This window comes from Mytilus edulis, chromosome 1, assembly GCF_963676685.1.
Source record: "Mytilus edulis chromosome 1, xbMytEdul2.2, whole genome shotgun sequence".
Taxonomy (NCBI): domain Eukaryota; kingdom Metazoa; phylum Mollusca; class Bivalvia; order Mytilida; family Mytilidae; genus Mytilus; species Mytilus edulis.
Window position 1 is genome coordinate 11,943,022 of NC_092344.1, and position 23,078 is coordinate 11,966,099.

General features: G+C 32.3%; 2 protein-coding genes across 2 annotated transcripts in view; both read right to left on the minus strand.

Annotated features, from left to right (window-relative positions):
- Window positions 1-23,078, minus strand: part of LOC139524126 (microfibril-associated glycoprotein 4-like) — a 79,807-nt gene that overhangs the window by 40,580 nt on the left and 16,149 nt on the right. The gene's annotated exons all lie outside the window — the stretch shown is intronic.
- Window positions 5,326-21,495, minus strand: LOC139524139 (microfibril-associated glycoprotein 4-like). Its single transcript, XM_071318738.1, has 9 exons — window positions 21,434-21,495; window positions 20,312-20,350; window positions 14,166-14,248; window positions 12,071-12,142; window positions 11,536-11,662; window positions 8,927-9,060; window positions 7,975-8,071; window positions 6,525-6,689; window positions 5,326-5,611 (listed from the first exon to the last, which is right to left on the minus strand). The coding sequence occupies exons 1-9, from the start codon at window positions 21,435-21,437 to the stop codon at window positions 5,364-5,366; spliced, it is 969 nt and encodes a 322-aa protein (XP_071174839.1). The 5' UTR covers window positions 21,438-21,495; the 3' UTR covers window positions 5,326-5,363.

The window sequence follows — 23,078 nt, forward strand, 5'->3', positions numbered from 1 at the left end:
ATACAATAAATTAACAAGTTTTGTTTACATAAATAAACAGTCTAATCATTAAATTGAAAATTTGTTTTCAAATTTGCAGATTTGGGCAGATAACTAGACCGATTTTGTACTGTGATTGTACAATCCAATTGCAAGATGGCGGTATACCATGAATCTTTCTTAAAACTATATTTTTTAACCTTTCAAAAAGCTCTGCTATTCAATCATTAACTTCAAAATAATCCGGATAGTTGTGTCCCTCCATGATTGGTCTGAATACACAGTTTTCCTTTAATATTTGGACTTGTCATTACTAGTTTTTGTTGATGTTTTATTGTTTTGTCGAATTATTTGGGTGTCCGTAAATTCTTTTTTAATGTTGTGTTAATATGATTTAATTTATGTACGAGGCAAAATAAGTTTTTCAGTTGTTTATTTAAGAAATAGGGATCCGACAAAATCCCCAAAAGACAACAAAACGAGAAAGTCCGTTGAAACTTGGCTTTAACATTTTAAAGAAGCAAACATTCAGCTTAATCCCTCAAATAGTGTTATTTCCTTAAATGCGGAAGTGGAATAATTGAATTGTTGTTAACCACTTACAGTAAATCGAGGGATTTTGACACAGTTGGTTGGTGTAATGATGACATTTACCAAAAATTGCGCGGATGATTGTGACTTTTATTATAGTTCATTCATAGATGTACATCTAATAATAACCGTTTCACAGATGATATCGGATATGTTCCTTACGTTGCAACTACAATCCCCACCCCTTTTATAAATGTGACCTACCGAGTTAGACTATTAACCGGATTTGTTATAACATGAGCAACAAGACGGGTGCCACATGTGGAACAGGATCTGCTTACCCTTCCGGAGCACTTGAGATCACCCCAAGGTTTTGGCTGAGTTCGTGTTGCTTATTCTTTAGTTTTATATGTTGTGTCATTTCTCTATTTATCTTTTTCATTTTTAGCCATGGCGTTGTCAGTTTATTTTCGATTTATGAGTTTGACTGTCCCTCTGATATCTTTTGTATCTCTTCTATGGTTCATTTTATTCGCTTGCAAATTATTTATAATAAAAGTGAATACGAATGATGCAAAGGTCTACATAACATAGTGGCATTTACAGTTCGCACTGCAATTTGAAACATTTACTTTTTAAAAGATCTAAAGAAAACCATTTGTTTTTCAAATTCAGATATTGGCAATTTTCTGTCTCTTCTTTACCCACACATCAGTCAGCCAGTACTTAAATTTCACAGTTAGCTTGTGATAAAGGATACTACAGAAATTAGAATGATTGCTTCATATTTTGACCTTTTCGTAGATACTGACGACTACAAACAAACATATCAATGTACTACACTCCTCTGCGCCATCATATACTGCCCACATAGCTCAAATGCTACCTTACGCTCGTGAATGTTGATTCAATACAGACTTCATGAACAGGAGTGTACCCCTGACTACTTAAAGCAGGCCGCAGATTTCAATGGGATATTCAAACATATAAGTCGACGATAATATCAAAACCGCATGGTAAAAGTCGAATAACGACGTAAATGACAAACACAATTCTACATACTCTACATAAACCACCAAGATCAACAAGAAACATACTGAACATCAGGGGTTATCTCGTGTTCCTCCGGAAGGTTTAGTAGATTTTGTTTCAATTGTGACACCTGAGTGTCGAACGTGGAAATCAAAATTTGGTGACATGTACTTAACTATGAAGAAGAACTGGCGACTGAAATAGACACAAAATAATTTTTTATACCACCGTATCACCAATGATGTTATCTTTTTAGCTCTGACGTTACCCAACTCACTACGAATATCTTTTTGCGGTTTAAGATTTTTAGATACTTAGTATCAGATCAGATCTTAAAATTTGAGTTGTGTTCCATTCCTGTTGTAACATATTGATATTTTTGATTCGTATGACAAGGTAACATGTTGTTGACACAACCGTACTGAACTCTTTTGAATTTTTTGGAATTCATCTAGCTTTTGTTTAAAAAAAATAAGCATCGGTAAACTACTGTTGCCTTTAATGTTTCTTTGAGACTTACAGATAAAATAGCAGCCAGTCCAGAAATGGAAATCACGGCTATGAAAGGTTGTGCTATGTATACTTTTGTTTGTTTGTTGGTGTTTTTCATTTTTTTTTGCCATGGATGGCGTTGTCAATATAAAAAAAAAGATGTGGTATGATTGCCAATGAGACAACTGTCCGCAAGAGAACAAAATGACAAATATTAACAGCTATAGGTCACCGTACGGCCTTCAACAATGAGCAAAGCCCATACCGCATAGTCAGCTATAAAAGGCCCAGATATGACAATGTAAAACAATTCAAACGAGAAAACTAACGGACTTATTTATATAAAAAAAGAAGGAAAACAAATATGTAACACATAAACAAACGACAACCACTGAATTACAGGAGTGTATTTTCGACTTATGACTTTTAATGTCCCTCTGGTATCGTTCGTCTCTTTTTCATATGCTTGCATCTATTGTAGAATAACTATAACCAAGACAAGGAATTTCATTCTCTAAAACATAACATTTAAGTAAATGATGTTTAATGCAAATTTGTTTTACAGCCACTATACTATAAACCTTTACGGAATCCAAACTGTATCCTGAATTACACGAACATTCATAGAAGATTTTTTTTTACCACCAGCACTACGATATAAATGCTCACCCTTGTCCAGATACCAAATCAATTGTACATACCATACTGTAGGGCTTAACGACCGCGACAATTGGAAACATTCCGCAAACTACAGTCATGTGATCATGGTTAGTGTATACTGTTGATCAGAGATATTTTGAGTTGCAAGCAGAAGGACACGATGTTTCCTTCCATACAGGGTTCTTTTGACATATGTCCTAGAAGTGATATTTCAGTTGTTTTATGTTCCCCATTTATAGATTGATATGGCCAAAGAGTATTTTGCAATGACGAAATGTTTTGAAATTGACAAGCATTTGACCACCACTCTATTGCATGCACAACACGTAAAATAACGTTCCCACATTACAAAAGTTATTTGAGGTCTAAATTACTGATTAAAATTACGTATATTTAGTGATATGTTAAACTATCCTGCATAGAGAAAAACATATTATCTTGCGTCACTTAGTTTTGGATTGAATAACCAAAACTTTCTCCTTTTTCAAACGAATAAAAGGCTGTGTAACATAAAACATATCTTAAAAACAAGTTTTTAAACTTGTTAGTTGATCTTTAAATGTTTTATATTCCAATAGATACAAATTTATTCCATAGAAATCTTCATGACATTGTAAAAGCTTAATTTTAAGTATGTTTTGAAATAATTTTTGATATCTGTTTTGCATGTACCGAATTCAACGTATATGGCAAAACTTACGTTTTCCATACGTCATTTGAAATTTTGTTACAGTGCAGTAAACATGACGTTCTCTTGACAAAGTATTGTAATTGAATCATTGCATGCGTTTCATTAATATTCTGCTTTGAACATGACACTAACAATGGCAAATATAATGGAAGCATACCGGTAAGTCAAATTTCTTTTTTTTTCACAAAGCATCAGCATAGTGATAGTCAGAGATAAGAATGATACGATATGAATGCAGCAGATTTTTCATCGGTCATTTTGAGTTCAACGACAAGGTTCAATTGTATTTTACTTTAGTCTAGTGGATAAAATTATATTTATTTTGTCATAACTCGCTCAATGTTCATCATGAAAACGATCACATTGATTTCAAATCATTTTAAGAAAGCACTGTGAGGAGACATTTTTACAGGAGGCAATGTAAGCTGACTAAATTATCCGAACAAGCTCATTTCCTGTAGACTTCATAATGATTTCAAACATTTTAATAGACGTCACTAAACTTTTAGCCTAAAAATTCTCGCTTTCTCAAAGTCATTCTCATTTATTTTCAACACGGACCAGAAATATGAAACTTGGAGTTTAAAGGCTCTGTGGTTACCTTTAATTATTGGAACGAATTTAGGGGTAGGCGACCCGGGTCACAGTTACCCCTTATGAAAGGCTACAATTTTGGTCATAGACTTTTATAGTTTGGTGCCCCCAGTTACCACCCTTTTTAAAATTTATCCTAGATCCGCATTATGTCAATATCACGGTTCATTTTGTTGTTCTTTGTTCTATGAATATCTGTCATATTGACAATGCAACCACATCTTTTATAATTGTATATGATGGTCCCACAAAAATGTCGAAAATGCGTATTTTTTTCTAATTTTTCTCTGACATGACAGATAGCGGTACCTTTTGGTAACTATGTATGTGTTGCTTTTAAATATGAATTGTAACACTTTATAGTGACTGGACAGGTAAAACTGAAATACTTCTTACGAAACAGAAAAAGAAAACTACATGGAACAGCACCAGGATATGTATTGGTATTGTATGAATAAAAACTCAACATGGACGATATGTTAGTTGTGCTTCATATAACGCATTTTTTTTAGAGTCTATCGGGGTTTTCATTTCATGCAATTTCTGTTCACATTTTCACAACAATCGTTCAAAAAGGCTAAACTGACTTTGTGAGAGTTTCAAACAATGTCAAGTGTTTCATTCGCAAAAAATCTCGTGCGTTTCTGCGAAAAAAAATCACGCGCAATTTTGTGAATGAAAGGGGAAAGTAGATCCTTACGCGTTGCATTCGCGCATATCATTTGCGTACTAACCCAATAATTTGTATATCACGACCAGTCCAATGATACTGACATTATCAGCGAGTACACATCAAAGGCAAAATGTACAAATTACCGATCAAGTATAATATAGTCCTTGTAAGACATCGTTTTATAAATATAGTATTTTTTCTGGTATTCTGTTCAATTTACGTTATTTTCGGCAACTTGTTTATTTCATTTTTATAGATGGAATACTCAAGTAAAGTTGAAATCAATCATTAACAACCGGTATTGAACAAATAAATGCTAATAAATGACTTTCTCATCAACTGTTCGCCCCTCATAGAATTACCCTAAATGTTATGCATTTCATTCATGACATACATGTATAACCCTAAAAAACACGAGACGATCTGGCGTGTAATAGTGAACACATTTTGGGGAATAACAATTATCGGACACGTTTAGTGAATATTGAATATTACCAATCATTGTTATGTGCGTGTTTGTGGATACGATTAACAGTATGCTCATACCAATTCCACGCGTTATTTTGATTTATTGATTTTCAAAACTCTATCAAGGACATTGTAAAAAAATGAATTTCTAAATGTTGCGTTTTTTCTGACCCAATAAGTGAGTTAATCTACTGGCAATTCAAAAATGGATTTCATTTTATGTTTAATTTAAATGTTTTCACATTAGTATTTCCTAATCATCATCATGGTAGTTTTCATTGAGTAATGATACCCATGAAATGTATACCAATCTATTCCAGTCGCATATTCATTATGATGGCCATGAAAATAAACTCCATTTAAATTTGACAAATGGCAGCTGTCATACCACCATGCACCTTTAAAAAGTACGGCGCAATTAGATCCATGATCGTCATTATCTCTGTCAAAAGTAGTGAACTTGTGCCCATTCTGTCTGGTCAAAGAATCACCTAAAATTGAATAGAGCTGTACATTGAACATTACTGATCATCTAATTAATTCTTACATATTATTATTGTGGGTTCTTTTTTGTCAGTTGCTAGTTGCGCTTTAAAAAGGTTTTACAGAAGTTTGGTATTGAACAACAATAAATAGTATAACCAGAGTTTCCTCTAGGTCAATTATGTTTTTCGCTAGTCACCATTTCAAAAATAAATAATTCAACTTCTCACAAACTTGAACTAAAGTAAAGGAGAAACAGGTAGATGACGCGTCTTTTTTCATCTTTTATTTTAAAAGAGCACATAACAATTGGTCTAGATCTTTAATGAAATGTACAATAGCTTAGAGTAGTATATGATCCATGTGTAACACTGGAAATCATGTCTTAATCATATGTCTGCTTTTGACAACCACAAAAAAACAAGAAACAATTATGTTAATTTGTTTTTCAAATTTGATACAAAAGAGGAGGTCACTCAGAATGTAGCTTTTATGAAAGAATGTGTTGTAATTTGTCCTCTTTAATTATATTGCTGGAAATCGAATTCGCTGTCAGAGTACCTGGCCTGTTCTGTCAATGTGGAGATTTTACAATAAAGATATTCAAAAGGGGATTTCGTGCACATGAACAGTTTTGATATTGATTCTTTTGAACCTTGGTCAAAACATGACTTAAATCACTTTCAAACTTTTTCTATCTCAAGATTAAAATTATGCTCGTGCTTAGTTAAGCTATTTTGGGGTCCGTAATTCACCACTGCCTATTGCATTCAGTGCTCTCTGGATCTCGACATGTTTATTTGTTCAAATTGATAAATATTTAACAAAATATCTTTTATGTTTAGACATAAACAACACTGTAATCAATATTATTTTGTTTATATGTATGATGTATAAAGTAAAATAACATGTATAGCACACCTGCAGTTCCATCATATTTACTGACCATCAACTGATAACCATTCGCCTCAGAAGATACATGGAACGAGAGATATTCTGCAAACTTTGTTACCCCACTAAAATCCGTCATTAGTATCATCAATGCATGGTTTGAATCCGCTGTCAGCTCATGTATATTGTCATTTCCTATAGAAATATATATAATGATATAACTTACATAGAAGTGCTATCATTTATCAGCAAAAAGTTCAGATTTTGGCAAATAAAAACAAAAAAAGTATAGTGGTTCATATTGCCATACAAAAGCAGTGCTAAGGTATCGATTTTATGACAAAAAAATAGACACAATGAAGATTTTATTACACTACATCTTACATGTATTTACATAGAAGTAATACATAAAAGTTTTATCTTTTCTCTTAATCTAAAAAGAGTATTTAGCTGCGATAAAACAAATTTTGCAGTTGTAGTAGCACGTTCAGAAGCTGTTTATGATATATGTGTATGGAATGAAATCTTCCTTGCGTGTTAACTTTTTTGTAATCAAATTGGTACACAATTTTTACATTTGTTTTTAAATTCAAACTTCAATAGAAACATGGACTAAATGTAGTTTTCATGAATTTTTACATCATTTTATATGATAGATTATATGATGACATAAAGGATTACTTTAAAAATAATGACAAAATATTACTTGGATAAGTTATTTTATTCATATTTGAAATATTAAGTATCAACACTTATTTAAGGAACATATGAAATTGTTTTGGGTTACAAATTATAAATTACTTCAAGGCTTAATTGATTCACAAGATCCTATCTATCCATATTTGTCTACCTTCAAGATTTTCAAGGAAAACGACATTTTAATAGTCCCGAGGGACCAATATTCGGCCAAGAATCGTCGATATGAAAGATAAGTGCGTCAGAAAGGCAATAAGTGATTCAGAAGGATTAGATTCTATATTTCATGTAAAAATAACCAGATGACCGTGAACATTTGTTGAAGGTAGTAAAATCTGCATTATTGGACAGCTATAAACATAATATTGAGAAAAGTAACTTATATAAGTAATTTTTAAAATAGTATCGTTTTCTACATCACTTGCATAAGTAATTTTAAAAGTAGATTTTTAAAGTAATTCCCCTGACTGACTATCTTGTCTTTTTATGGTTAAAATTGCCAAAATCTGAACTTTTTGCTGATAAATGATAACTCTTCAATGTAAGAAATAACGTTTATACGGTTCAAAATTTCTCAGGCAAAGTAGACATTCGATTCATTCGAGTCGGCTTTCACATGTTTAGGTAAGAGCGATCCTGATAAAGGTAATTCCTGATAAGTGTTTCGGACGTTTCGAATCTGTTATCTTAATATATTGAACAAATTTGATATTCCTCTCTTCTATGTTTGCCGTTTAGCCCTTTTAACGTTGTGTAATCACTTTTCTAGATCAAACTATTTTACCTAACCAATATTCTTCGTTAGCTTGTCCAAATCCAGTTTTGTATGCTTGCCAGTCTCTATAAAAGTTAACTGATCCATTTATTCTTCGTTGAATAACCTGAAATCATGATCAAGATAAACGTTAAAGTAAATCAATAGAAATTAGTTACACTTAGGATAAGAGACATATATCATAACGCTTGATCAACATTCATGTCAAACGGATTTCCGATTTTAAGGAGATAGTTTTTCCAGAGGACCATCATTTACGTTTTACTTTTTATGTAAAATTTAGCAAATGACAACCAGTCAGTATTTTAATTGTTGATACATGATTTAATTCTGTAGTTTTATATAGAATAACCAAGCGAAGAATTCGAAAAGAGAAAAATATTCCACGAGTGACCGAATATCACATTATTTCACGAATGCGCATAGCGCATGATTTAATTATCAGTGTTGTTCAGTCATAAATTGAACATTTTTCGATATTGGAATTCCTTGATTAGTTATTCTTTTTATTACATTTGGCAAATGACTTTTGTTAGGAAATTAAAGTAGAAAATGTAAGGAACTATCTCTTTTCTACGCATTTACAAGTGGTTTTGATCCGACGTAATCGACAACGACTATTGTTGTGTGACTTCAAAGGAGTGAAATAACCACGTTTATTTCACATGTGAAAATATTGGTTTATATTTTTCAGGGAAATCAATGTAATTCATAGCAACCAATGTAATTCGTATTTTTAAGTGTATGTTAAATATAAACGTCATGTGGTTGAATTTATTTGAAAATTTGAAAAACATGAAATTACAGTTCAATCTCCCATAGCAAAATTTGGTTTTAATATTTAGTTGTCTTTGCATATGGAAACATTCTATTTACTTTATTTACATGATGTATCACGTGACTTTGATCCTTTTGTTGAAATGGCTTCCCTTAGTTGAAGATGTACAAATTAAAAACTCACGGTCCAAGAATGCAAACTTGAATCAACATAGCAATAGACAGATACAGGTTGTTGCAATCGACCATATGGGTAAATAGTATGGACACCGCTTCCAGCTAATTGTAAATCTGCACATTCTCGTGGAAGTTTTAATGCTGAAAAGGATGTCTATGATGATTAATATAATCTTCGTCATGGTAATTATTATGTAAATAACAGAAAAATCTTACTAAATATCTGGTATCAGATCTCATTTCTTTAACAAGATATAATTTGAAGAACTGTTTTTATGTAAACTTGTTGTTTTTCAGTACCAATTTTTTTCCAATTTTTCCAACAGAAAAATTAGCATTCATTATTCAATTCGCTATGTAATCTTATTTTAAATTAGAACGAAAAAGGTGAACATCAAGACATACACCTCAATGTTAACGTGATCTTTTTACACACCAAAAATTATAAAGGAAGAATATGGGTTCTTTGCCTTATATTTTAGATTGGGTAATCTGAAATTTCAAAAAAAGAAAATTAGATGTTAATGTTTTAGTAGACTTTAATGACCAGCTAAAATAGATATGTTCTTGGGTTGGGTGTTGTATTGTTGGAAAGTGTCTCACACACGTTCATTAGCCATGGCAATATAATTATTTATTGGTGAAAGACTACCCTGAATACCAAAGAGATCCACCAACCTTTGAAAGTTAAAACACCTGTCGCTAAAACGGGGTAGAATTCATGACCATAAGTGACAAAATATATAGTGTACTGTAAACAAATTTGTCTCGATTATAAAGAATACTTATTGTTTCTAAACAAACCAATGTACATGAAGGGTAAGGCACGTCTACAAAGGACAATACTTATTGTGGCGTGAATCAGATGTGGATACTAAAAAATTCCAAAGGTCTTTTAGAGCACATTCAATCTAAGACGCTTTCATCTTGCAATAGTAGTAAAACATTTGTCTTTTCTACGTTTTACACTAGCATTCCCCATTCCAAACTAAAAGACAAATTGAAAGAATTGGTATTGCTTTGTTTCATTAAACAGAATGGCCAACGTAGTTACAATTATTTTGTCTGAGGCAGGGATAAATCATACTTTGTAAAGAATCACTCTGATTCAAACAAAAAATTCTCTGAAACTAAAATAATCAAGATGCTTGATTGCTTGATTGGCAACCAATTTGTTACGTTTCGAGGACGTGTTTTTAAGAATACCTTCGCATTCCAACGGGAATCAATTGTGCCCCTTTTCTTGCCGACCTGTTCCTTTATTCTTTTGAGGCCGACTACATACAGGAATTTCTTAGGAAGAAAAATTACGAATATCCTATAACATGTTTAACTTTACTTTCCGCTATATAAATGTTGTTCTCTCATTAAATAATTCAAAACAAAACTTTAGGACAAAAGAGATGATTTCAGCTTCCCAGCTTCCCAGCTTTCAAATGCCGTAAATAAAACAAGAGTGCACCACCATATGATATTTTTCTTAACCAATTATTTTTTACAGTCATATAAACTTGAAAATCAGGTTAAGCACAAAAGTTTAATTCTAGAAATATTTGGCTCCTCAGAGGTGTACATCCTTAAGGAAAATTAGTTTATATATAGAAGAGGGACGAAAGATACAAGAGGGACAGTAAAACTCATAGATTGAAAATAAACTGACAACTCCATGGCTAAAAATTAAAAAGACAAACAGACAAATAATAGTACACAAGACACAACATAGAAAAGTAAAGACTAAGCAACACAAACCCCACCAAAAACGGGGGTGATCTCAGGTGCTCCGGAAGGGTAAGAAGATCCTGCTCCACATGTGACACCCGTCGTGTTACTTATGTTATTACAATTCCGGTTAATAGTCTAAATCGGTAGGTCACATTCGTGAAAAGGGAAGGGTATTGTAGTTACGACATAAGGAATATATCCGATATCATCTGTGAATCGGTTATTCCATAACGGTCAACCAACTTGTGATGGCATCCGTAAAATTTACGAAAGGATGATTTCATCTTCACCATTTGGAACTCTTGGATTAATAGTTTTCTTGTGAGCAGCAACCCTCTATCAAGGAAATAATGATAGGAAATACAAGTCGGGGAATATCGTATCTATTGGGAGATATATACTCCGTATGCAGGCGCTGCTGGAATGTTGCTACATAGAAATAGTTTATACATATATGGCAGTTGTCATCTAATAATAGTTTTTATGTATGTTGCATTGTCGTTTCTTTTTTGTTTGCACCTCCGTGTTCTTTTGTTTCGTTGTTTTCCTCGGTTTAAGTTTGTAATTTGAATTTGTTTTTTCTCAATCGATTTATGACTTTTGAACAGCGGTATACTACATGTACTGTTGCCTTTATTTATACGTTCAAATTTGAACAGTAAAGATATATGTATTGTTTGATTGTTTGTTTGTATTTCAGCGACTATGGCTGTATCATGGAGGTCAAGTGTGATTGGAATATATTGTGTTAAAGCGAATTGTCCTGTTTCCGTACTAATTGGCACTATAAACGGATAATTTTTGAAGTCGACAATAAATATTTTTGGTGTTCATATATGTGTGCTATTGAAAACACTGAATAATTAATTGAGTAAAACGATACAGTGTACTTACGTAATTGACCAGCATTTGTGCAATTCAAAATGTCATTACATAGTCTGGAATCACAGCAAAGTGTGCACTTCACATGATGACCTTCAGATCGTCGTCCAAGTATCGAACCAGCGGAATTACTACAAGCCTGTTTTACGACACAAAACGAAATCAGTTTGAACAATTTAAGGGGGAAAATATAGGAATTGATTTGTTGTTTTATGAATACATTTTTTTTCTAAATCTATTTACAACTTTTATAGAGTCGGAACGATTTAGAGCTTTACATGCTGTATATTTTCATTAAATTGTGTTTGCCCTTTTATATGGTTTTCTCGTTATTCTGGTCGTTGGGGTGCTTTTTCATTACCGTATACGAAACTAATCTTTTAATTGTTTCAAAATTTTATCATAACTATGGATGTTTTAAAAACAAAATTATTGAAGATATCAATGAGAAGTGATATATTTGTCAATACGACAACTATCCAACAGAGTCCAAATGACGTGAATGTGAGCGTCTTCTTCAATATGAAGATATGAATGCATAATATACCAGTGACGAGCCACATCCGTAATCAAACTCTTCACCGCCAGATTCGGTTACAAAGTTGTGCATATAACAGACCTACAATAAACAAATATTAATCATAAGTATTAGTCCGTCCAAACAAAATAATCATGGTTCTTTTTTATCTTTTCTGGGCATCAAGTTGTACCACAAACACATATTCTAAATTATGGGTTTGACTGTCCCTCTGGTATCTTTCGCCTCTCTTTAAGATGTGTAAGAATGACACGAATGGTGCGCGGGAAAAAAAAGCTTCAGCTATTTTAGGGTACAAATTTTCAATGTCTTAATCAGCAATTTTGACAAAAATTAGCGAAGCGGAACAAACATAAAATCGATCTGTAACTCATCATTGTAAACTCATATACTGAAAACCAGCTCAATATTTGAAAGAGTGCAAAGAAAAGTCTATATAACTGTTATTTTCCACGTAAAGTTGAAAGTCCTAAGCACGTTATGTCGGCGGGGCTATAAAAAGGTTAAAGTTAAAATAGGGAAAAGATTACAAAGGGTCAATCAAAAACCAAATACGTATTTTTTAAGTTATTCTAGTATTGATGCTAACTTAAAGTAAACGTAAAACATATATTGCTTTCTCAAAGTTGAAAAAAGAATCTGGAGATACATATGTGACATTCAAGCACAAAAGTCGATTATGAACTGCCATCGACATGGCAAAAAAAACCCCGATAAACTAACAAAAGACAAACAGCATTATATAAACATACAACATAGAACACAAAAAAAACTGAGCAACGTGAACCCTTTACTAAATTTGAATGATATCTTGTGCGCCGGAGAAATGTTCTACATTATGCACCCATCGAGTTGCTCATGTTAGCACAATCTCATTGGCAAGCCGTATTAGGTAATGTCACATTCGGGGAAAAGATAACAAGATTCTTGGTACGACAATTGGAACATATCTGCCGTCCTTTGTGAACTAGATATTCAATAACAGTCAATCAACTCGTGATGGCGTCCGTAATTTTGTTTTCAAAAGGATGACTTTAACTTCACAACTTCATCTCTTGGTGTAATTACTTCCTTGTGAGCATCAACAATCTATCCTGGAAAACATAGAAGGAAATGCAGCCCTGGAGTATCGTTTATCTAGAGGATATAATTTCCAAGGAAATGAAAGACATGGAGTATAGTATCAACTAGGAGATATAATATATATATGCAAACACAGCTTGAATGTTGCTACACAAAAAATTAATGATTCTCAAGGTAAATCAAAACTGAAATCATCTCATTTATAGTAACCCGCCAAGTTACTAATACTTCTGTACTGACATGTACATACGGACATTGTGTTATTAAAATTTGCCGTGACACCTTTTTGGAATTTATTTTCAATCAAGGAATATATCTTCTTCGTTCTTAGCTCGGATTCCGTTGTTGTCTCTTTGACACATTCCCCATTTCCATTCTTAATTTTATTATCTCAGTTTTCTTTTTCAAAAAGATAAGGGTTGCTTTTGTTTTCAATGTTGTACTTAATGCTAATTTGTTTTAATGATCTGTAAAAGTCTCGTTAATGTTTGTTGATCTTTGATTTTAAACTTTCACATGCGGTCAAGGCTAAGAGAACATACCTTTATTTGTAATCTACCAGAGTGAAATACAATACATTTTTCATTCCGTTGATGAAAGATGCTTGTTACTGGATATGACTCAAACTCGTACTTTTACAATAGTAAAACGAAATGTGTCCCCATAGTATTTTGTATTTGAATCTATTCTAGCAACATAGTCAACAAACTTTAGAAGTTATTCAGTGAAGTTGCGTGATTGATATACCGGAACGTAAAGTTAGTGTAAATGACAGCTTCCGATCATTCTTTAAAGATGCACTTGTATTAAATTCGCTTCGGCATGACGAGTCATACAGTTTGTTTCCAAAGGAATTAGAACTTTACAACTCATTTTGCTGATAATTTTAACTACTTTGAGTGTATTTTGTCTTCCAAAAATAAAGTTAATACCATGAACATGATGAACTATGATATTCAGGAGCACATCTCTTTTTTGAAATTCTACATTTGGATCGGTAATAGTATCAAATATAACTGACCTCACCATCATCACATTGTATACGATGATTACATTCGCTAACGGTTTCAACTCCACTGCAGGACCAGCATTCTTGTTTACACTCTATTATTGAAAAAAAAAAACGAAAAGTCGAAAAAATTAGTCATGGTAATGAAACTGCTGTTTATTTTCACAAACAAGTTGCTGAACTTTTTAAGAAAACCATTTGATATTTTTGTAGTGGTTTATCCAAAGTTTTGGAACCAATCTTAACGGTTTATATTTTTGCTAAAAATTACCTACTGTAGTATAAGAGAGGGACGAAAGATACCAAAGGGACAGTCAAACTCATAAATCTAAAACAAACTGACAACGCCATGGCTAAAAATGAAAAAGACAAACAGAAAAACAATAGCACACACGACACAACATAGAAAACTAAAGAATAAATAACACGAACCCCATCATGCTTCTGAAAATATATCTACTAATTACATTCAAATTGTTGCTTATTGTAAGGACACAAGCTAAGCATTTTGTTTATATTGGTATCTTTTTCTACGAAAAAAAATATTACTGTGTGCCAGGAAGAAATCGAAAAGATAAAATAGTGAAGCAAACTATTTGTAAACTCCTAAGGATTCAACTCCCTCGGGCAAAGTTTGCCTAAGACTGATTTGGCTATTTTTATGCTCTTTTGTGGTTATCTTTTGTACGATCACGGAAAATAATTGAATTAAATTGGATTAAAAAATTACAGACAGTTTACCCTCTCGGTCTAAATGATAATATCATGGAAATTGGTAATATATCTAGAACCAATTCCGTTAACATTTTGGATATAGTTTCTAAAACTGTTCGTAAAAAACGTTCTCACGGTCGTAGAACAAATCGCAATCAAAGAAAATTTCGGGCCAATCCTACCAATATTTCGGACCTAATTTCTATTTCAAAAAACAACGGCAGACATTATCTGTTAACAAAACTCTGTTCGTTACCGGTTAATAAGTTAAATAAAATTTTGGAGGATTGCAACACAATTTCATATAGCAGTCCTAAGTATGAAATTGTTCAAATTATTATGGCATATTGTTATTCTAAATTATTTCCCAAAATTGATCGCCCTGAAGATCATAAAAAACATTTTATTAAAATTAAGTATGTCAATAAAGGCTTTGATTTTGTAAATATTGCCGGTATATTTAACGACCATTCTGTTAAAGAACAAATTCCTGGATATTTTGACAATACTGAGCTACCTCTTATTTGTTATATTTACAAGAAATCTACCCGGAAATTTGTGTTTAATTATAGTCAATTGTGTAAAGATGGTAATACCAGTAAAAATACACCTACTTCATGTAATTGCAGTAATTCCGAATATATTTATGGACCCATTTCCCATGTTATTACAGGAGATCTTAACATCGTTCAAGACCGAGAGTTAAAATCATTCCTCAGTAAAGGACCTAAATATCGTCCCCCGTCAATTATTAATTGGAATGAGTGTCGTAATATCATCCACGACTCACTCCATACTTACTGTATGAAATGGATAAAACGGGAAAAAGCTGACAAAAAATCTTTGGACTCTTTTTTTAATTCAGTAATGAAGATAGTTGATATACGTATTCAACATTTTAAAGAACATTTTACTATAAACAATAACCACAATAAACCTATTTCTCGTATCAAACATAAACTAAAAGAACTAGCCAAGGAATTTGTTTTGTCCCGACAGATAAAGCTGCTAATAATACTATTATTGTTTGACGTAAATTTTACATTGAGGTTCTGAAAAAGGAAATCACCAATTCACCAACATTCCAACTGACTCCATTTTCAGAAAACGAAATCTGTAACAAACATAAACTGTTAGCCACCGCTTTACAAGCAGAGCCAAATACAATGAAAGTCCCAACTATGTATTGGCTTCCGAAGCTACACAAAACCCCTTACAAATATAGATTTATTTCGTCTTCAAGCCATTGTTCAACTACCAAAATGTCTATTCTTCTTACCAGCACACTTGGTACAATTAAAAACCTGATAATAAATTGTTCAAATAAGGCCTTCGAAAATAGTGGAATAAATTACTTTTGGAGTGTCAAGAACTCGTTGGAAGTACTTGATAAATTGCATGCTTATATTGGTGATTTTGAATCTGTTCAAAGTTTTGATTTTTCTACCCTGTATACCACATTGCCTCACATTCTCATTAAGAAAAAATTCACACACCTAATTAAATGGGCATTCAAAAAATGAGAATGTGAATATATATGTTCAAACTCTTTTAGGTCATTTTTAGTAGCAATAAACAAAAAAACTATGTTAATTGGACATGCTTTGATACTATATATGCCCTTGAATTTTTACTAGATAACATTTTTGTTCGCTTTGGAGATTCCGTATATCGTCAGATTATCGGAATTCCAATGGGGACTAACTGTGCACCACTTATTGCGGACCTGTTTTTGTATTGTTATGAGTTACAATTTATGACAAAAATAAGCAAAGACCCATCGAAACAACATCTGATAAACAAATTTAATAATACTTTTAGATATTTGGATGATATTTTGGCTCTCAATAATAACGACTTCAGTATGTATATTAATGAAATTTATCCTGTTGAACTTACTTTAAATAAAGCTAATACTAACAATGACCACTGCCCTTTTCTTGATCTTGATATCTATATCACTAATGGAAAGCTGAATACTAAAATTTATGATAAAAGGGATGATTTTTCATTTCCTATCGTTAATTATCCGTTTTTAGATGGTGACGTTCCCTTGTCACCATCTTACGGTGTTTATATATCTCAACTTGTACGATTCGCTCGTGTATGTAACAATGTTTTCGATTTTAACGAGAGAAATTTATGTATTACTGAAAAATTACTACACCAGGGTTTTCGATATCACAAACTAGTCAAAACATTTACTAAATTTTATCATCGGTATAAAGACATCATTCGTAAATATAGCTCAACATGCAGACTTCTAATACGTTCAGGTATTTCACATCCAATTTTTTATGGTAATATTCTTTATAAAGCACAAAGGTGTCAGTATTCACCTCAGAAACTTACAAAACCTTTGAATAGACTTATTAAGAAGGGATATAATTACGATACTGTTGTCAAGTCATTAAAGATTGCATATTTTGGCGTTAATATTGAGTCACTGATAAGGTCTTTGCATCGGAACTAAACACATTTATTCTAAAATACAGTTGTTGGCATGACACGGGTTATGTTCTTCTCATATATGTTATGATGGTATGATACTAAACCCCTAACGGGAAGGATTGTGCCTGATGTTCATATGATGAAATCATAATCTTTCAGTCAGTTTAATTGAAGTCTGGAGCTGGCATGTCAGTTAACTGCTAGTAGTCTGTTGTTATTTATGTATTATTGTCATTTTGTTTATTTTCTTTGGTTACATCTTCTGACATCAGACTCGGATTTCTCTTGAACTGAATTTTAATGTGCGTATTGTTATGCGTTTACTTTACTACATTGGTTAGAGGTATAGGGGGAGGGTTGAGATCTCACAAACATGTTTAACCCCGCCGCATTTTTGCGCCTGTCCCAAGTCAGGAGCCTCTGGCCTTTGTTAGTCTTGTATTATTTTAATTTTAGTTTCTTGTGTACAATTTGGAAATTAGTATGGCGTTCATTATCACTGGACTAGTATATATTTGTTTAGGGGCCAGCTGAAGGACGCCTCCGGGTGCGGGAATTTCTCGCTACATTGAAGACCTGTTGGTGACCCTCTGCTGTTGTTGTTTTTTATTTGGTCGGGTTGTTGTCTCTTTGACACATTCCCCATTTCCATTCTCAATTTTATATATAGCTCTTCAGTTATATCGATTCTTCTAGATCCTTGGTTTTTAATCATTTGGCTTTGAATGTTAGATGGAGGTAGATCCAGACAAGCGCTTCAGACGCATGAAATTGATATACTATGTTGTTTTCATTTCTTACAAATTGCTTTAAGCAATAAAAAACAAAATCCCTAAACTCGTTTTTCTGTTGTTGTTCCGTTGGGATTTATTTTAAGCTTGTTACAAGGACATGATAAAATAGACAGTACCTCATTTAATGAACTATGATATCTGTTTTATGTTTTCTTCCTAAAACTTTTTTGAAAATGTTTGTATGAATCAAAACATTTTATGTTTAATTTAAACATATTTTATTTGCAAAAAGTAGCAAAAGGGATTGGACACAAGTTATAACATTAGTGACGTCCTCTCCCTATACAAATATAAACACAAAATACAATAGATAATGACGAAGAACATTGTAGGAATGCATGTAATATAAACTACAAAAAAAAATAAAATCAAAAAAAAATCAAAAAAAATACAATATAATATGGAATAATATATAAAACTGGACTGGAATGAAGAGTTGGAAAGTGAGAATTCAGAATGTTTATTGATTGTTTTAAATCTTTGGATTATACCGATATATGATTGTACAGACTCAAAAATTTCTTTGTTTTGCTGAAAAGAAAGGTCACCGTCACCAGCCTATAGAAGCTCAATGGATATAGCATACCTTTCTAATTTTGAAAACAATATTTTTCTTGCTTCGTTGTGAAAAGGGAACTCAAAACAACAGTGAACACTAACCTCAACAGGGTGGCCACAGCTGCATGCGGGACTGGATTTAATATTAACACGATGTAAATATGAATTTAAAGAACTGCACATATTTCTCAAACGTGTATGAATGATATTAAGATTTCTATCACCACAACTGAAATAGTAAGGTGGCTGTATCAATTTAGACTTCATCTTTTGTTTAAAAATATTTAAATTTTTGGACGTACGTATGTCGTGGTCTAGACTATTCCATTCTATAGTAGTAGATGGAAAAAAGAATTTTCCTGTTATATATAGTCTATAATTATTACTGTTTCGCAAATTAGATATTTGACCAACAAGTGGGGGCATTAAATCGCAGAGATAATCAGGAGCAGTCCCATTTTGTGAAGAATAGAACAAATTGAGCTTTCTTGACTTTCTTCTGTCCACTAGCAATTGCCAGCCTGCTTCAAAATATATAGCTTCCCGACTAGCAAAAAAGGGCAAACCAGTTACTAATCTTCCTGCTTCTAACTGAACATGTTCTAAATTGTCGGCATCTTGTTGAGTACAACCATCCCATAACTCCCATATTCAATAATAGGCCTTATAAAAGTTAAATATATACGAGCAAGAAAATTTCTATTCCAACATATTTCAATTTTTTAAGAACATTTAATCTTGTGCTTGCACAATTTAAAATGTTTTCTTTATGTGTATGGAATTCACCCTTGGAATCAAAAGTAATCCCTAAGTGTTTATGACAGGAGACAAATTCTACTGCTTGATTTTGAAATTCTATTTTAATATCATCTTGGAAGTATTACAGGAGAATATCATAGCCTTTGTCTTATTAGGATTGAAATTGATAATCCAATCTTTAGACCATACTGAAAATTTGTTCTAAATCGCTATTTAAGTCATCCTCTATTGTGTAAGGGTTATCACTTGAATAAGAAAGGGATGTGTCATCAGCAAACAATCGAGTTAGACTTATCAAATTATCAGATATGTCATTTACATAAATAAGGAATAGTAGGGGACCATATAGAGAGCCTTGCGGAACTCCTGTATTAGTATTTATAAAAGGCGAATATGAATTTGAAACAAAAACGCTTTGTTTTCTATATGACATATAACTTTCGAATCATTTATATAGATTTCCGTCAATACCATACGCTTTTAGCTTTATTAAGAGGCCAGTATGCCATATCCTAGCAAAAGCTTTCGAGATATCACATAATATAAGAGATGTTATACAGCGATCATCAAGTGACATACCTATCCTATAGTAAATTTCTATTTTAATAGCTGGTGAACGGTAGAATGACCTGGAATAAAACCTGACTGAAATTTGTATAATAACTTGTTTGCTATTAAGTGCTATACATTTTATGTATTCAGTGTATCAAATAAACTCATCATAGATATCAGGATTCAAATTTGGTAATTGCGCCAGACACGCGTTAAACAGTTTACTGCTATCAGATAAACTGACATGAATTGATAATCTGAATGAAATGATCGGACACAAATTACATTTCTTCATATGATTCACGTTATATACCTTTAATAAATACATACCTATAATGAATGCGAGAAGCACAAAGACAGACCATTTGACTGAAAACATAGTAAATCCTACAGCAAATTATTTGCATATTCAATAGTTCAGATCGACAATAAATAATACTGGGGAATTTCTTAAAGATGTCATTCGTGTGAACAGAATTGGTGTCATTTATGATGTCACTAAACTTGTGACCAAAAGTAATTCAATTCAATCCGAAACTTCACTTTTTGTGCCACATTTCTGTTAGCTCTGCACATGTTGAAAATCATTTTAAGCATTGTATTTTAACCACAAAACAGTTGCTTTATATGTTCATGTCCGAAGTTGAATATTACATTTTTAAGGTTTTACAATAAATCATTTAGTACCGGTCTAAAATGTAGCATGTATGCGAGGTGAACAAATGCTATTTTACTAACTAAAAAACATGTATAATAAGAAAGTGTGCAGTATAGATCACCGTATGGTTTTCAACAATGAAGACAACTCATACTGTACAGTAAGATATAACGGACCACAGAAAGACGATATGTTAAATTATTTTAAAGAGAAAACAAACCGTCTTAGTATTAGTTTAAACATATTTATTTATAATGGATTGGGAAACAAGTTTTGCAACTTATATTAATCCCTTTCCACTTTGCGGGTGCGAGTGCTGCCTTGTAGCGGCATTAGCCTACTCTTTTTCGAAATCTACAAGGGTGTCTTTAACGTGCAAGAGATATGACTCTCTCTTAACACGGGTCAGCCATTTATCGTCCCCTTCCGACGGACTATCATCGTTTCCTCAAGACCATACTAGCAGATGGTGTCAAGGGAGAGCCGAAAATTACTAAAGCAATAAACAGAAATCAACTTGGGACAAGCACATACAGTACTTGACGGGGTAACCATGTATGTGAGCGCTCAAATATCCCCAAATAACATTTATAAAAGTTTTGTGTCAGTTAAATATATTATTTTTTTCATTTACATTCCTCCGAATCGTAAATAAAAACGCCTCAACAATACTTTCTAATTTTGTATGGATTAAAATCAATCCGATAATGCTTTAATATACATTGTTATACATATAAATCCTAATAAACACATTATAATGGATGATAAATTGAAGCAATGATTTATTAACTTACACATTTTCTCAGACTTCCTCTTTCATGCAAGGCCTCAGGCGATAAGTCAGGTAAAATTAGATAAGATAGTACACATAAGTATACATGCGCATTTGGTAATATAGAAGGTGTGACTAATTATTATTTTATTTTTCATTTTAAAATCTTCAATCAGTTCCAGTTTTCTTGTCAAATTGTCAATGAATCAAATTAACATTTCTTTTACTGTGCATCCTTCTGATCAATTAAAAGTAGTGTACCGGTGCTTGAACCTAGGCATTATTTATATATGTAGAAGTTATTGTAGAACGTTGTGATCAATAACGTTGTACATAAACCACTATAGAAGATTATAAATTGTGGACCAAGATCTCCACGTCTGTTCATTTATCGAAAGCTATTGGGACTTCCAGATGGTAGTTATTACTAAGCCGATAATATTTCAAATGTAATTAATGTATTTAAATGGTTCTTACTTCTGTAATAGCCAAATTTGAGTTATGTAGTCTTTCTGACATATAATTGTGTTTCTATACGGAATGCATTATAGAGCAACATCATTTCAATCATATCAATTTTACCTAAGTCAGGTAAGGGAGCATTAGCTCTTTCTTAATCAATTTCTTATCGATAATTTTATCTTTTGTGTTTTTACTTTTTTCTATGTACAAATATGTGTTTTTTGAAAATTGTGTATTAGTTTCCCGCTCTTGTACCAATATAAATAAGACCATGTAAATTTTTAAATAGATAAATAACATTCAAACTGTTACATAAACATTCACCTAAATTATACACGTTCTTGATATTTGAATATGGTATTAGTTACCTTAGTAAGTTCTTTGTTGATTGAACTAATAGAAAACATCATACCATAGAAACCAGCCAAAATGTCAAAAATTTCAAAAATTTCAAAATGCTCAAAAATTTATGAAACTTAATATATTTGTTGACTGTCAAGTCTGCATGAAACTTTTGAAGTTGGAATTTCCAAAATGGCCACCGTTGCCATGGAAACTGCAGAAATGTCAAATATTTTCAAAATGCTCCGAACTTAATGAAACTTGATATTATTGTTAACTGGCAGGTATAGATGAGACTTTTGACGTTGGAATTTTCAAAATGGCTGCCGTTGCCATGGAAACAGAAGAAATGTGAAACTTTTGACAATGCTCAAAATGTACTGAAAATTTACAGAAAGATATATCGCAATGCGTTGATCTGCATTCACTGTTAAATTGTTTTCAAATGGCTGCCGCTTAGTGGCAATAGGGGAAGGGTGACATCCGCTATTGCTTGCAAGGGCAATTCTAGTTATTATCATTATTTATTTTTTTTCTTCCGCCTAATTTTTTTCCATCCGTAACAAAAAAAAAGATTGGCCAATAATCTACGTTTGCATTTGATGATTTTTCCGTATAACAGAAATTCTAGATTTGGCGGGTAAAAAGAGAAAAATTAACCACACACAAAAAATAAAATCCCTGTTTTAATGAGACATTGTTTTTATTATTCCGTTCCGTGTACGCAATTAATGTTGAGATATTTGAAGTTATACCATGTACTTCCCGGATATAGTATGAACATTTTATTCAGATTCCTTTTAAAATCTAAAGAAACTGATAAATCAGAACATGCATTAAAGATTTTAAAGAATATTTTCAAT

What these genes read in the sequence shown, in the direction of transcription:
- LOC139524139 (XM_071318738.1), bottom strand. An exon ending in TACAATGTGATGATGGTGAG is followed by an intron (nt 12,143 to 14,165) that starts GTCAGTTATATT and finishes TGTTTATTGTAG; the next exon opens with GTCTGTTATATGCACAACTT. An exon ending in CACAAATGCTGGTCAATTAC is followed by an intron (nt 9,061 to 11,535) that starts GTAAGTACACTG and finishes CATCCTTTTCAG; the next exon opens with CATTAAAACTTCCACGAGAA.